Genomic DNA, 13,987 nt, shown 5'->3' with positions numbered 1-13,987 from the left:
TCATCAAATATATTGTTGCTAATGTGTGACATGTTGACCACGACAGGTAATAGTTTGATACTCGGTGTAAACTGCGAAGGCCTAATGTTGATCAAACCCGAAGACAAATTCGTCATGTACGAATTCCGCTATTCCGACGTTGAATCAATATTTTTAGATCCTAGCGACTGTTTTCTCACAATAAACCTAATGAGACACCAAAACGACAGCGCTTCGGCACATAGGTGTTTCGTCTTTGAAACCCAACAGAAATCTGAAATCGGATCGCTCATTGTTAGCTATTGTCCTGGACTAGCCAGTTGGATTAGCGAAAGCGAGGCACCAGTAAGCGGATCATTTTTTATTTGTACGGTGTATTTTATTTGATTCACACTGTTAATAATAAACGTTTAGGTCAAAGCCATCACAAACGACGATCGCATCCGGTTATATCACAACGTGATAAATTGCCGACGGACTTTAATTGACTCCGACATGCTTAACAAACCCCAAGATACGTCGGGAAATTTTTTGAAAAACACCCTGAGACGGTAAGTGTTTACTTGTAGTTTCGATGTGAAGCTCAGAAGGTACTGTTTTTACAGTGATATGTTATTATTATTATATATTTTTTGTATTGTGTCTGAAACTACGATATCTTTTAAACCACTGAACCGATTTTTTTTCATGTATTAAATCTATAGATCAGAAATCATACCTGAAGGGTACTTTGTAGAAACAAACATTTAAAAAGTTCACTCCTTCCAAATCGAGACAAACACCCAAACAGTTTATGTATTGTTCAAATTACGGGTCTATATAACTTTTTTTTAAATAGTCTGATTAATTCCAAATGTGTAAGAACTATTTTTTAGACCTAGTAGTACCAATAAACTTGGATAAAACCAAAACATATCATAAGCACTTCACCCCGGACACTTTTTCTTTATTTTGCTTTTTTAGGGCTCAAAGTCTTAAAATTAGACTTCAGGTACATAGATATAGAATGAGACTATAACGTATACAATTTTCGACAATTTGTTGTTAAACAAAATTTTTTATTATGAGAAAGCACGAAAAATAGGGAAAATTACACTTGACCGTGGTCAATTTCTAGATTGTTATGTGCCAAGGAAAAAACATTAAACAGTGAACAAGTATTTTAAAAACTTTTTATTGTGTTGTTGATTACGAAACATGAGTAACAATAGGAACACATTATTATAGAAAAAACGATCAACCCTAATTGTAACCTTCCTTATACTCAAAATATAATTTTAAGCACATATTAGCTTTTAAAAAGCTTTTATATATTTTCTGTCCCCACTATGGCCCGACTCCACTGTAATGTTTAATATATTTCTTATATATGTTCACGGTGTGTATATTATAGACTAAGCAAACACAAATTGGAGAAATTATGGGCCGAACACATTGGGTCGGAACACGGTGAGACGTATAAAGGGTTTTCAGGTTCATACTGGTCGTTCAGTAGGCAACCCATCCCGCAGAGTCTCAGTCGCTTGTCCGAACAAGACGAACAAACGGCCATTCAGATGTTCCAAATCATGTTGAAATACGCTGGTTTAGGTCAAAACGGTAACGATTATAACAACGCTTTTACCAATTTTATTTTATTGAAATACCATTGTATCTCAGGAGAAGTGGTCCGAAGAGCCGAAGATGAACACATTACCCTAATACAAACGGTCATGGAACGGTCGATGAGAAAAGAGTCACTGTTGTGCGAGCTGTACTTACAACTGATCAAACAGACCACAGAGCATCCCGACCCCAACTCTCGAGTAAACCTAAGGCATTGGGCATTGTTGTCGCTCACTTGTTCTGTGATCTTGCCACCGCAACGCAATATCCGAAAATATTTAATAGCTCATTTACGGAAGTGTGCAGGAGACTGCGTTACCGAGGAAGGAAAATACGCTCGTTTCGCCGAAAAAGTATAAGCGCATGATTGAACTGCATGTCAATAAACTTTCCAACAGGTTATTAACATATTATATTACTCGTTTCAGTGCGTGTCGAAAACCCAGGGTACTAGGAGGAGACAGTGGCCGCCATCTAGAGAAGAAATACTGTGTACCATTAACAGAAGGTTGATATATGCACGGTTCCATTTCATGGACGGCCAGTACCACGCAATTGAGTTTCATCCTTCGTCGACGGCTAAAGATGTAGTGGAAATCGTCAAAATGAAAATTGGTCTTCGAAAAACCGCTATGGGTACTATTCGTTAGAAATTACCAATTTTGCTTTTTTTGAATTTTTTACCTTTTATGACCAACCACTCTACTCTTTTCCTCTACTTCTCTACTCTTTTTACTTTTCTATCTGCTATCATCTCTCAATCCACCCCGAAAAACTCTACGTTTTCCATAATACCAGTAATTTCTTCTTTCCCCTGACTTTGTAATTACACACGTACGTTGAGACAACATTCTATTGCAATACACTTCATACACTGATTATAAGTATTGCTCAAGGTACATTAGTAATAATAATGGTTATTTATTGGTTGTGTAGGTTACGCCATTTACGAGGTTCTAGGAAATTCGGAGCGTAGTCTAGTGGCTGAAGAAAAATTAGCCGACGTCATGTCAAAATGGGAAAGATATAGAAATGCCAACACCGGTGGAGCCAGTACGACCAAACCCATCCGGAAACACAGTCACATATTCTTGTTCAAGAAACATCTGTTTCTCGACCAATACATGGATTTGGATGATCCCGTAGAAAAAGAATTGTTATATTATCAAGTGCTCCACGGTCTCCGGTGCGATCGTTTCCCAGTGACCGACAATGAAGCGGTAAGTAGTTTAGTTGATAGCTTGCAAAACTATGTCGTTCTAATCTCATTGTGATCAAATGTCATCAGGTTATGTTGACTGCGCTACAAGCTCAAGTAGAATTAGGAGACTGCGACGATGTAGTTATGGAATACCGGCAAGTCTCGTGTCATTGTCTTCCAACGAGACTTGTGACCAACGTGCCAAATGAAGACGTAGCTATGCATCACCAAAGCCTTAGAGGCATGACTTCGGCAGAAGCTAAAAAGGCATTCCTAAACCTTATCAAAAGCTGGCCTCTTCATAGGGCTACTATATTCGACGTTATGGTAAACATTTAGAGCGAGATTCATTTAAGGTTACAATTTCGTAATTAGATACCTCATAATTTCATTGATTTGTTATTCGTTATAGCAATCGTTTACATCCAATTGGCCTCGAGTCCTTTGGCTGGCCGTCGATCAAACTGGCTTACACTTACTGGAGCATCGTTCCCGTAACACGTTATGCTCCTACGAATACGACAGCATTCTGAGCTACAGCCCAGCTGTTAATTGTCTCATGATCATAACGGGTAGTGATAAGAAACAAAGCAAGATCATCTTAACTACATCACAGGTATTATACACTAACCGATGCCAAACTACCAAGTTCGAGGTCTCGCTAATAACGTTTATTAAAGAGCAAAGTATAGCAAAAGTTTTAAAAATTATTACAAAGATGAGTGTCCTACAAGAATTATATTACTGTTTTTTTTTAAATATTAATCTTTTTCTTAAAAATGTTCAAATGTTCAGACCTTTAATGTACTCAAGAGTTTCCTCGTGATTTTTGTTGTATTTTATTAGCATAGGGAATTAAAAAATTTTATTTAAACATTTTAACTAGGAAAGTAATTAAAGTGTTTTCAATTAAGAAAGATACTTTAAGCGTAAATATGACACTTCAAAATACTTTTTTTTTGATTTCGTGATACATTTTTTTCAAAAACTTTTTAGTTTTATCAGTTCAATGGGCTGTAACTTGATAAAATCAAAATGAAATATCATGAGAGTGATTTTGAATACTTAAAATTTCAGCTTTAAAAATCTTTTTTTAAATTGTAAAAATGTTAATTGGTTTTTAAGTAAAAATGTTTTAAGTGAAAAACTAAAATTTTCCATGCTAATAAAATGCAAACAAATATATCACGAAAACATACTTAGGAAAACTAGGGATACACAATTTGATGGATTTCTTGTTTTAATAGGCTAATATCGATTGGTTAAAAAACGTATTTTTAGACAGTAGTTTACACATTATATATAGATTACAAAGTTCAACCTTAATACCAAAAACACATTAAGCACATTATTGCCTTTTGAATGATTTTTGTCGATGGATATTTAATATCTACAAATTTACATTGAAGCGTGAAAGTGATTGTTTTACTACGAACCGGGATCCTCGCCCAAACCGGCAATAAAAAACAGTTTCATCAGAACCTTTATATAATATTAGATACTTTTTTATTTTATTACTTATACTGGCTTAATCTGAAAATGCTATAATGAGTTTTTTTAATTTTAGGCGTTTCAAGTAGCCAACTTAATACGAGAATACACGGAAGTATTACAATCGCCACAAGGACTCAAGAAAAGAGATGGAGGAGGTAGAAAAAGCGGCATCAACGGCTCAAGCTCCCGACCTGTTAGTATTCTTCATAAACCAGTGCCCGCGATTGAAATGCAAACATAAATTATCTTCGCCCTTGAAAATAAACAGTTATATTATTATTAATTTTTTTTTATCTACATTGTTCGTAATGCTTTAAAAGCGTTGTCGCCTTTAAATAGTATGTTTTGTATTCTTAACAACCCTATACCAATTTTTTTATTTCTTTATTTAATAATTTGACAATTTGTTAGCTGTAGGTTAGGTATGTTTGTGTTAACTAATATTTTTTTATTTATTTTAATTTTATTGAGCTCAGGTTAATATTTATAATTATTTATTATCTATATTGATATGTGTTAAGTCAACAATAAATATGCTTTATTGTGCTCATTAGTAAACCCATTTTATTATTATGTGTAACTGCTAATTGATTTGTTTAGTCATAACATATTTGTAATTTTTAATTTATTAACCGGTTGTAATATTTTTCAAGGCATTTATCGAAAATACCAGCTAGTATTGAGTTATATTTTATTTTTAGTGTAATTGTCAATATCGTTATTTATTTTTTACATTATTTAGTTAATATAGAAATTTAAAATTAAATAAATATATATTATTATTTACAAGTATTAAATTATATGAATCAACTATAATCAAACATACTATAATTATAGTTATAATAATATTAAATATATACATTTTAAGTATGGATTTATAATTACAAAATATTATATATATGCACATAATATATGAAAAACATGTACAATTATTTAACAAAGTTTTCCATACAATAATATTTAATTTTTACTTTGCTACTTAACTGTTACAATGGTTTCTTTACGAACAAACAAAACATTATTATTGTTATAATATTTTTTTTTTTTGTAAATATTTTATTTTGTATGCATTATTATTATTATTATTACCATATATGTTATGGAAAAATACGCCAAATATTGTTATAAACTAATGATGTTATATAATTTTATAATTTATAGTACCCATGAAGTACTATTATATCAACGAAGAGATATTTTTTGTCTACAACAAAAATAGATGTAGGTAGGCCTACTATTGTATGCTATTATTGATGTGCCACTAAAATTTTCCTGAATATATATAATATATACATTTAAAAGTCACTATAAAGTTTTGGTTTTTTTTTTAACTATGTTATTGTAGAAGTTTAATAGAAAATTGTTTACATTCATGTCACAGCTTGTCTCACCACAACCCTAGTTAAACCCTAATTATTTAGGATCTCTTTTAGAGTCAAATACAATTTAGGTTTGTAAATCGTGTTAATCAGTGTTGTATGTAACTAAGGACTACAACCGAGCTTTTGTCCACCAAGCAACTCCAAGTTAACTTTTTATTTTTTATAGGTTCTATAATATGTTCAGTGTTCACATTATAATCTATATAGCTAGTTAATGCTTATGCCACTTTTTTATTAACAAGAAGTCGATAATTAACTATTTGGTTCTAATGGTTTAACCATTGATGTTACCAGGAAAATGTACAAAAAGGGCCAAAAGTTATTAATAAGAACCTACACAAGACAGACTCATCGATACCTTAAAAATGTTTTGAAGAAACCTAATGAATTTTCAAAATTTAAATAGAATTATTTGTAAGACTATATCTAATATCTACTCAAAGTATAAACATATTTTGTTATACAAAAGTAAAGCTTGTATACGTTATAGAATTAAAAAAAAAAATTATTATCAAAATAGATCCTCTTTCCTGTGTTAATATAAATATCTAAAAATGCAAGCTAAACATAATTGCATATACAATGCGCCTTAATAAAATATAGTTTAGAGGCCCCTTAAGGCGTAAATAATAATAATAATTCAATGACAGTCCAATAACCACAGCTGTCGCGGACTATATTTAATAAAAAAAAAAAAAAAATAATAATTCATAGATTACTGTATCTATTGTTATTTTTTAGATTTTTTTTATCATTTTATTAATTAGAAGTAATATTTAAAATTATTATTTATTAGTAGGTACTACAATTGGTTGGGACCTTGTGTATTTTTCATGGGTTGAGTAGCGAACACTGAACAGCAGTAAATATAGAAAAAACCTAACGAGATAAGATGGATTGACTTGGTCAACATACGTTACCTAAAATTGCTATTAAGTATCTAGGTGCTTACATTTAAATGCTATAAAACCCCTATTTTTTTAATAGTTAATACATTTGAAAACATATAAAAAAAAATGAAAAGCCTTTAAAACAGTGTCACTTTCCGGGGTCTATACAAATCTACCTTGGTATCCACCTTGACACTTATCCTGATAAATGTCAACATACAACTATTGTTGATAACGTTATTCTTATCACTAATTATCATGTTTCCATTCCCGCCAATTCAGTTTCTCTTTGTATCGCCCGTAAGGCTAGAGAGTAGAGTAATACTACAGGTTACTCCACGATAATATTAACCGCATATTAGTTAATTAGTAACTTAAAATTTTAAAGTTTGAATTCTGAGTCTCGACTCTCGTGAAATATGTAAATAGTAAATATTCATGTGGAACTGAGTTAAATTAAAATTGTGAATTGTTTTTTTTTGTGTTCATTATACTTAGTGGTTTATATCGATCAATAATTTTCTGTATTCTATACTTTAAAGCAAATATTATAATATTTTGTTAAATAATATTAAACATGAGTAACTCTAAAATTACAACACTTGTTGATTTGGCCAACAAAAGACTAAACAGCAGTGAAGATTTTGATGAATTTCAGTCATTCGTTAGTCAAGAACTGGATGTTGATACAGTAAGATTAAGTTATTTATAACTAATGTTGCTTATTTCTTGTTAAAATTAATTATCTTTTATGTACTTGATTTGTAAGCTGTCCCGTTATTTCCTTTATGCTACTGTAATTTTAGAAGTATTTTATTGAATAGCTTATATTAATGATGTCTCAAATGACTAATGACATAATCATTAGTCAAATGTCAATACTACTAAATTTTGTAGTCTAAAAATATATTTCAAAATATAAAATAAGCAGTTGGCAAGGCTTAAGAAGGTCCTAACTACCTGTATTATACACTTAGTTGATAGTTATAGCCAATGATAAATTCTACTAGAGTTCTATTTGATATTATAAAAATAGTTTATTACATTAACTTTTGTTTTGAATTGTTTATAGATTTATCCATTAATAGATGAAAAAATTGACCGGGAAGATGGACCAAAAATTTTGGAATATATTTTAGTAGGGTTATCAGTAAAACCGGATGCCCAACAACTTATTGAAAAGGTAAGAAATATAATACATTATCTATTATCTAATACCTAATATAAATGGTACAAATTATTTTTAATATTGTATCATTCATACTTCTGAATAGGAGACTGTAGCTGTGGTTTCAGTTTACTCTCGATCACTATTATTTTTAAATCTACTGTGTAACTTAAAAATTATAATTTAATAATGTATTTAAATTAATATTTTGTTTAGGTTTATGAGTACGTGCTAAATGCCATAAACAAAGCAGAAATATCTGGAAAAATGAAAGTCTGTTTAATTAGTCGTCTATCACTAGAACTAAATAAACTCTCCACTGAACAACTAATTAAATTTGTTAATATGTGTAAAAAAGATATTGAATCATCAAATGAAAATAGCATACAGAGGTATTTTTAAAAGAAACATATTTATTAGAAAAAATTGTTAATAAACTTCCAAATCAGCACTTGTTTAAATTGTTTTATATAATTGCAAGTTGGAAGGAGTTGATACCACAAATATTAAAAATTTTATCTGAAGTGAAGACATTAAGAACCGAAGGTTTAGAACTAACCGGTGCTGAGTATAAAGAAATGATTATCAAGGATATATGCCGTTACAGAGTGGAATTAAATTCTATAGTGCCACTAGCACTCATGTTCAGGTAACTGATTTCTGTTGTAGAATACTGATCAGTATTAATATTTATTTAGATGTGGTACCAGTTAATTTTTTTTGTTTTAAATGTAATTGTTATTAGGAGAACACAACTAAGCGAAAAAGAGCACGAGTTAGTAATAAATATGTTATGCTCGTATTTTGATCAAATGGAACCACAAGAAATACCACCATTATTACAACAAATGCTACACTTTTGTACAAGTGGTGATTTTTTAAATCTGTTTTGTACGCTGCAAAAGTATTTTGATAACAAGTATTTGGGTGTTCAAAATGTTGATGACAACGATCCATTTGAAATAGGCTCCATGCAAAGTAAAATATATAAATACATATGACATATAAACATGTACATTTTGTTATTCTCTTTTAATGTTATGATTTGGATATTCTTAGAAGTCGGAGAAAAGAAAAATATGATGGAAGCAGAAAGTACAGTACTCTTTCTCTTAGAAGATTTTGCTAAAGTACATGCTTCATTTGTAAGCGATATAACAAAATACATTAAAAACTGTATAGGAGCACCAAATGAAGTCCTTGGTCCATTTATGTTAGCATTTCTACTAACTATGTCTTGTTGTGGACCTTATGAAACTCTTGTAAGTGTAATATCTGAATTTAATAACTATCTAGTTTTTAACATTGGTATGTTATTTTTTAGGTAATTTCTTTAGTTAAAAAATTAGTAATACAGTCATTGGAAGAAGAAGAAAATGTTCAACGTTCCTGTTGGTTAAGAATTAACTATACAAATATTTATGATGCCTATGAACAGTTTCAGTTATTCATAAAAAGCGAGTAAGTATTCAAAATATAGATAGACAAACTGCAGATTTAAATATCAATTTTTCGTTTTGATAAATTCAGAATATCAAGTTATGAAAAAGTGTTCAAAGGACTCGTCAACTTGGGTTTATCATTTCTTGGAACAACATCGTCTGTGTTTAAAAGTGTGTGACTTGATTTTTATTTGTATTGTTATTAACATACCATAATATTATCTTATTTTAGAAAATGTGGATACCATAAGTAAAGTCCATCGATTAGGATTGTTTATCATTGTATCGTTGGTCAACAAAAGACCATTTATTACAGGAAGTGTTTTGCGAAGTTTGACTAATTTTATAGCTTCCAATCCTACGTCTAAACAATACTTAGGTAATTTTATTACATGATAATGTAGAATTTTGATTAATATAATACTATAGTATTGTATAAGTGTTTAAGGAGGTAACTAACAAATTTTGCTTAAACCTTATAAGCGCTTTTTTTTTCTTGAACGAGTATTCTTTGCCATTTAGAGTGTTTACATAAACTTTGTAAAAATCAAAGAGCAACCATTGTGGAAAATAATGCAGAATTGTTAAGACTGTTTAAAGAAATGCCTGTCGGCTTGACAGATAAAGTAACCTATGCTGTAATGCCTGTTTTAAAAGTGTCTACTTATTTACGTGACAATGTAATTATGATTTTACGAAAAGAACTTATGTCTAAGTAAGTTACAGTCAGGTTGACCTGGCATAGAAATCAAAAATTAAATTAACTTTATTTTTAGAGATTTTCAACTAAGGCATAGTGCAGTAATGGGATTCATTGAAATATTATGCAGTGTTCGTTTGGATAGTTTCACTTCATTGAGTCAAAATACCAACAGTCAAGACTCATGGCCTGGGCTTTTTACACAGGTTATAGATTTTTAATATACTTGGTGTTTACATAAGTTTAAACTTATAATATGAATTAAAGTTTTATTTTTTGAATAGATGGTCTTGGATCGTAATTCTGTAGATGTATATTCTTCAAAAAATTATAATACTGAAGATTCTTCGGAGAACAACAAAACAATTTGCTTAGAAATTTTGGATATTCTCAAAACCTGTTTTTTCCAAAAAGCCGAAATTAAGTGTACATTGTATAGAGGTTTATTAAAAGTCACTTCACATAATGACGAATTGTGTATGTGTGTCACTAGTCTAATAGTGGATCATATGGGTTCATGGTGTACTAAACGCGGTACAAAAAAATCACTGAAATTCAACAAAGCAATAGTTTTGGGCAAAGATGGAAGATTCATAATTCACGTGAGTTCAAAAGGAGTGTAAAGAGAGAAAACTTTTATTACCATATATTTTTAACAGGAACCGCTAGAAGAGTTAATCATTATAGCTCAACACTTGTTGGTTAAACACTTTTCATGTGAAAGTCAAGATGCTGAGAGTGATAGCGAGTCGCTGAAAAATCTACTTTGCCAGTTGGTAGACTTTTACAGTGAATGCAACACTGATGAAATCAAAGTGGTAATTATTGAAATGAAAATCTATATTTCAAATACATTGTACCTAATTGCATTGTTTTTTTACTTTTTAAGAACGATAATGACAGTCTGTTAGATGTAATATGCAATGTTGTAGAGTATGCTGATATTATAAAACAAATTCTTAGTGCTTATCAAGCTCTGATTATATATGTTATTAACTCATGGTCCAGCCCTGATCAAGACCAGAAGTGCTGTGAAAAGTTGCAAAAATTATTTTCCAAGTATAATCACATTATAGATGCTGTTAAGGTATATTATATTTTCTACATTATTTGTTAAAACATTATAAACCATTTTAACTATTATTTTTATCCTTCTAGGCTGCTGACAAAACCAGTAAGAAAAAAGATAACAAGGGAAATAAAAAAACTAAAGGTGAAACAACTAGTGATTTAAAATCTTCTAAATTTGTTGAGCCCATTATACATTTGGACTTTGATGTGTTGTACAAATTTGTGTCTTTACTTACGTAAGTATTATATTGTTGTTGCAAATAAATGCAATTAATTATTAATTAAAATGTTAAATTGTGTTGTTTTTTACAGTTCAGATAACAATTGTAGTTCGAAACAAATGATTGATGTGTTAAATCAAAATACAAGACTTTGGGAATTCGTTTTGAAATTGATATTAAACCATATAGCCGAATTAAAGTTACAACTTTCGCATGATTTAAAACCACGCAATTTATATGAAAATCTGTGTAAATTAACTAAGTATGAAATAATTTTGTGTGATTCATAATTTTTTGTGAATTTAATATTTTATTAATGTGTATATTTTTAGAGTATTGTATAATCATTTTTTGTTCGACATACGGGAAAAAATTCGATTTGATCAGTACACAACAGAGCTTGGATTGGAATGTTATTTACAAATTATTACTCTAGTCAGTTCTTATTATAAAAAGTTAGATAAGTTTTTAACGGATTCAAGTAAGTCAAAACAATAGTTTTAAATTGTTACACTTCTACGTAATTCTAATTATTACTTTGGTACTATACATAGATAGCAATGATGCAATTGATTCAAGTGATGAACAAGCAGAACTTTTCAATGTACTGCGTAACATTCGTTCACATTTGGACACTGTGTTAGAATCAAATAACCAGATAGATGCTTCTATTAGCCAAGATGTCGACAAAGATTCCAGTGATTTGTTAGATAAAATTGAAAGCCATTTGATTGGATGTATTTCAGTAATCTGTCACGCCATCAACAATAATAATCCTCGAGTTAAAAATGTATTAATCTATAACTATGAACATTAAATCCTTGTTTTCTGTTTTTTTAATGTCTATACATTTTGTATACACAGATTTTAGCATGGTTATCTACTGTGATAGAGAAATATTCATTTTCAAACACACCAAATGCAAAAGAATTTTTAACGCTAACATTGGGTTTATATTCTGCAAATCAAGAAGATCCCATAATGTTGGCAGATACTATTAAAATACTATGCAAATCATTTGGCCGAATTAGCAAAGTAAGTTTGTAGAAAACAATTTCAAAATAGATATAATTTTGCAATTTTATGTTTAAAACAGTCGAATAAACACAACGAATCGCAGATGAAATTGTTAAGAATTATAACCGACTATAATAAATCAACCCTGTGTCCGGTGTTGTGTCAATGTCTATGCAACGAGTTAAACCACGTATTGACTTGTTTGTCCCGGATAAAAGCTGAATTAAACGCATCACAAAAAACCATCAAAGCTGTGTGCCAAGATCGGCTGAAGGCTAGAGAAAAAGCCATCTGTCATCGAACCATACTTGTTATTCTAGCTACCAACACATTTACAAAATCTGTTATACCCTTAGGTCAGTGTACAGAATCAGTGTTTGTATTATTAAATCAAGTATTCAAGACAGTTAACACAGTTACCAAACACTTTCTTATTCGATCGTCATACCATGAACCAGTTTACAAACAAGCTTTGTTGAGTATTTTCTGTTATTAATACATTGCTGCATTAACTATTATTATAATGTCTAATAATTTTCATGGTTTTAGGCTGGGAAAATTAACTCAAATTATCAATGAGCTGCTGTCTCCAAATGTTTCAAAGTTCATTATGTTTGTTGAAGTATGTCATTGTCATCTATTTAGGTTGTCCGTTTATCATTTGTTTAAGTTAACTTTCTTGTTACAGCACGACAGGCCATTAACAGAAAAGGAAAAAAAATCTAATCAGCTAAAACAACAAACTAAGCGGCAAGCAAGTTACATTCCCAAAGTGGTTACTGAATTGGAAACTTTTACGAATCTGATTACCAAATTAGGAAAGAAGTGCAAAGTATGTATAGTATATTATTATGTGTTTTCTTTGTAGGATATGTGAATATTAGTTACATTCACTTAAATGTATTTTGTTGTTTAGGACAAAGATTTGATGAATATAAAGTTGACGTCGAGTAGAGATTTTAGACTCAATTTGCAAAAACTTGAAGAAGTACTCAGTAGACAAGATAATTCAGAGGTATAAATAACAATGTATTATCAATTATAATTAAAATTTGGATCTCTTATAGTGAATGTAGCGACGATATGTTGTAAATATAACTTCCCACTTTTTACTAATTTTCCTTAGAATATTTTAGTAACACATTTTTATTGTACATGCCCTAAAACCATTGGCCATATGTTTTAAGTATGCGCATTTGCGCTCTGTTACCTATAACTTGTCAATGGTGGGAGATTGTATTGGTCACAGTTTATACAGGCATAACACCTCTCTTAAGAATAAGAATAACGCCTAGTTCAAAATATATAATAAGTTAAAATTGTAGATTACAAAACGTCTAATTCTTTAAAATATATTTTTTTTTTTGTAGGATAGCGATGGAGATTTAGAAACCAATAACCAGAATACTGCTCAAAATACATCTTATCAAATAAATGCAAGTGAACAGCCACCACAAAAAAAACGCAAATCTAATATTTCGATAACTACTGGCTCACCTGTATATTAAATTTGTATTTTTATTATGCTTTATCGGCATACACACAAAATTTGTTTTAGAATTTTTTTTTTGTTTTGATTTATTATTTTTTATGTTAAAGTGTCAGTTAAATAAAACTTTCTTTTATTTTAGAAACTATATCATGGTAATGACTTAATAGTGTAAATTTGTGTTTGTATGTGTAACATTCTGGTTTCATTACAAAAAGTAAGACAGTAATACTAAATCCTCTAGTACATTTTTTAATAGGTTGTTTTTTTCAACCTATTAACAATCAATAACTTTTTGTAAATGCAGACAGCCAGTAGGACCAAATGA

The 13,987-nt window shown here is 30.1% G+C and overlaps 2 protein-coding genes across 3 annotated transcripts in view; both read left to right on the top strand.

The window, feature by feature from the left end:
- LOC126844299 (myosin-I heavy chain) overlaps window positions 1–5,012 on the top strand; it is a 45,154-nt gene extending 40,142 nt beyond the window's left edge. The window contains exons 26-34 of one of the 2 annotated variants that reach the window (XM_050582395.1): window positions 47–324; window positions 394–530; window positions 1,373–1,578; window positions 1,639–1,937; window positions 2,013–2,220; window positions 2,521–2,804; window positions 2,873–3,112; window positions 3,198–3,401; window positions 4,353–5,012. In XM_050582395.1, coding sequence (XP_050438352.1) covers window positions 47–324; window positions 394–530; window positions 1,373–1,578; window positions 1,639–1,937; window positions 2,013–2,220; window positions 2,521–2,804; window positions 2,873–3,112; window positions 3,198–3,401; window positions 4,353–4,520 — 2,024 coding nt within the window. In that variant the 3' untranslated portion in view covers window positions 4,521–5,012. The remainder of the gene's footprint in view (window positions 1–46; window positions 325–393; window positions 531–1,372; window positions 1,579–1,638; window positions 1,938–2,012; window positions 2,221–2,520; window positions 2,805–2,872; window positions 3,113–3,197; window positions 3,402–4,352) is intronic. The other variant, XM_050582394.1, reaches the window with a different exon arrangement.
- A 1,852-nt stretch (window positions 5,013–6,864) lies between these two features.
- On the top strand, window positions 6,865–13,807 carry LOC126844245 (Fanconi anemia group I protein-like). Its single transcript, XM_050582279.1, has 24 exons — window positions 6,865–7,242; window positions 7,624–7,734; window positions 7,936–8,111; window positions 8,201–8,368; window positions 8,465–8,697; window positions 8,779–8,981; window positions 9,044–9,180; window positions 9,250–9,332; window positions 9,394–9,540; window positions 9,684–9,876; window positions 9,938–10,067; window positions 10,146–10,463; window positions 10,521–10,679; window positions 10,751–10,948; window positions 11,020–11,168; window positions 11,245–11,415; window positions 11,486–11,634; window positions 11,708–11,943; window positions 12,018–12,188; window positions 12,250–12,644; window positions 12,720–12,792; window positions 12,859–13,002; window positions 13,087–13,185; window positions 13,541–13,807. Exons 1-24 carry the CDS (start codon window positions 7,129–7,131, stop codon window positions 13,676–13,678), a joined length of 4,095 nt encoding a protein of 1,364 aa, XP_050438236.1. The 5' UTR covers window positions 6,865–7,128; the 3' UTR covers window positions 13,679–13,807.
- The last annotated feature ends 180 nt before the right edge of the window (window positions 13,808–13,987 follow it).

Source organism: Adelges cooleyi, unplaced genomic scaffold, assembly GCF_023614345.1.
Source record: "Adelges cooleyi isolate 19-005CV unplaced genomic scaffold, UGA_ACOO_1.1 ACOO_flye_CR_arks_rails_tigmint_CR_PRNA_651, whole genome shotgun sequence".
Lineage (NCBI taxonomy): Eukaryota > Metazoa > Arthropoda > Insecta > Hemiptera > Adelgidae > Adelges > Adelges cooleyi.
Note: the sequence above shows the minus strand (reverse complement) of the source record. Positions and strands in the feature narration are given on the sequence as shown.

Coding starts and splice junctions, on each gene's coding strand:
- LOC126844245 (XM_050582279.1), top strand. CDS start 7,129: ATGAGTAACTCTAAAATTACAACACTTGTTGATTTGGCCAACAAAAGA. Junction 8,112..8,200: donor AATGAAAATAGCATACAGAG/GTATTTTTAAAA, acceptor TATAATTGCAAG/TTGGAAGGAGTTGATACCAC. Junction 8,982..9,043: donor GTGGACCTTATGAAACTCTT/GTAAGTGTAATA, acceptor GTTATTTTTTAG/GTAATTTCTTTAGTTAAAAA.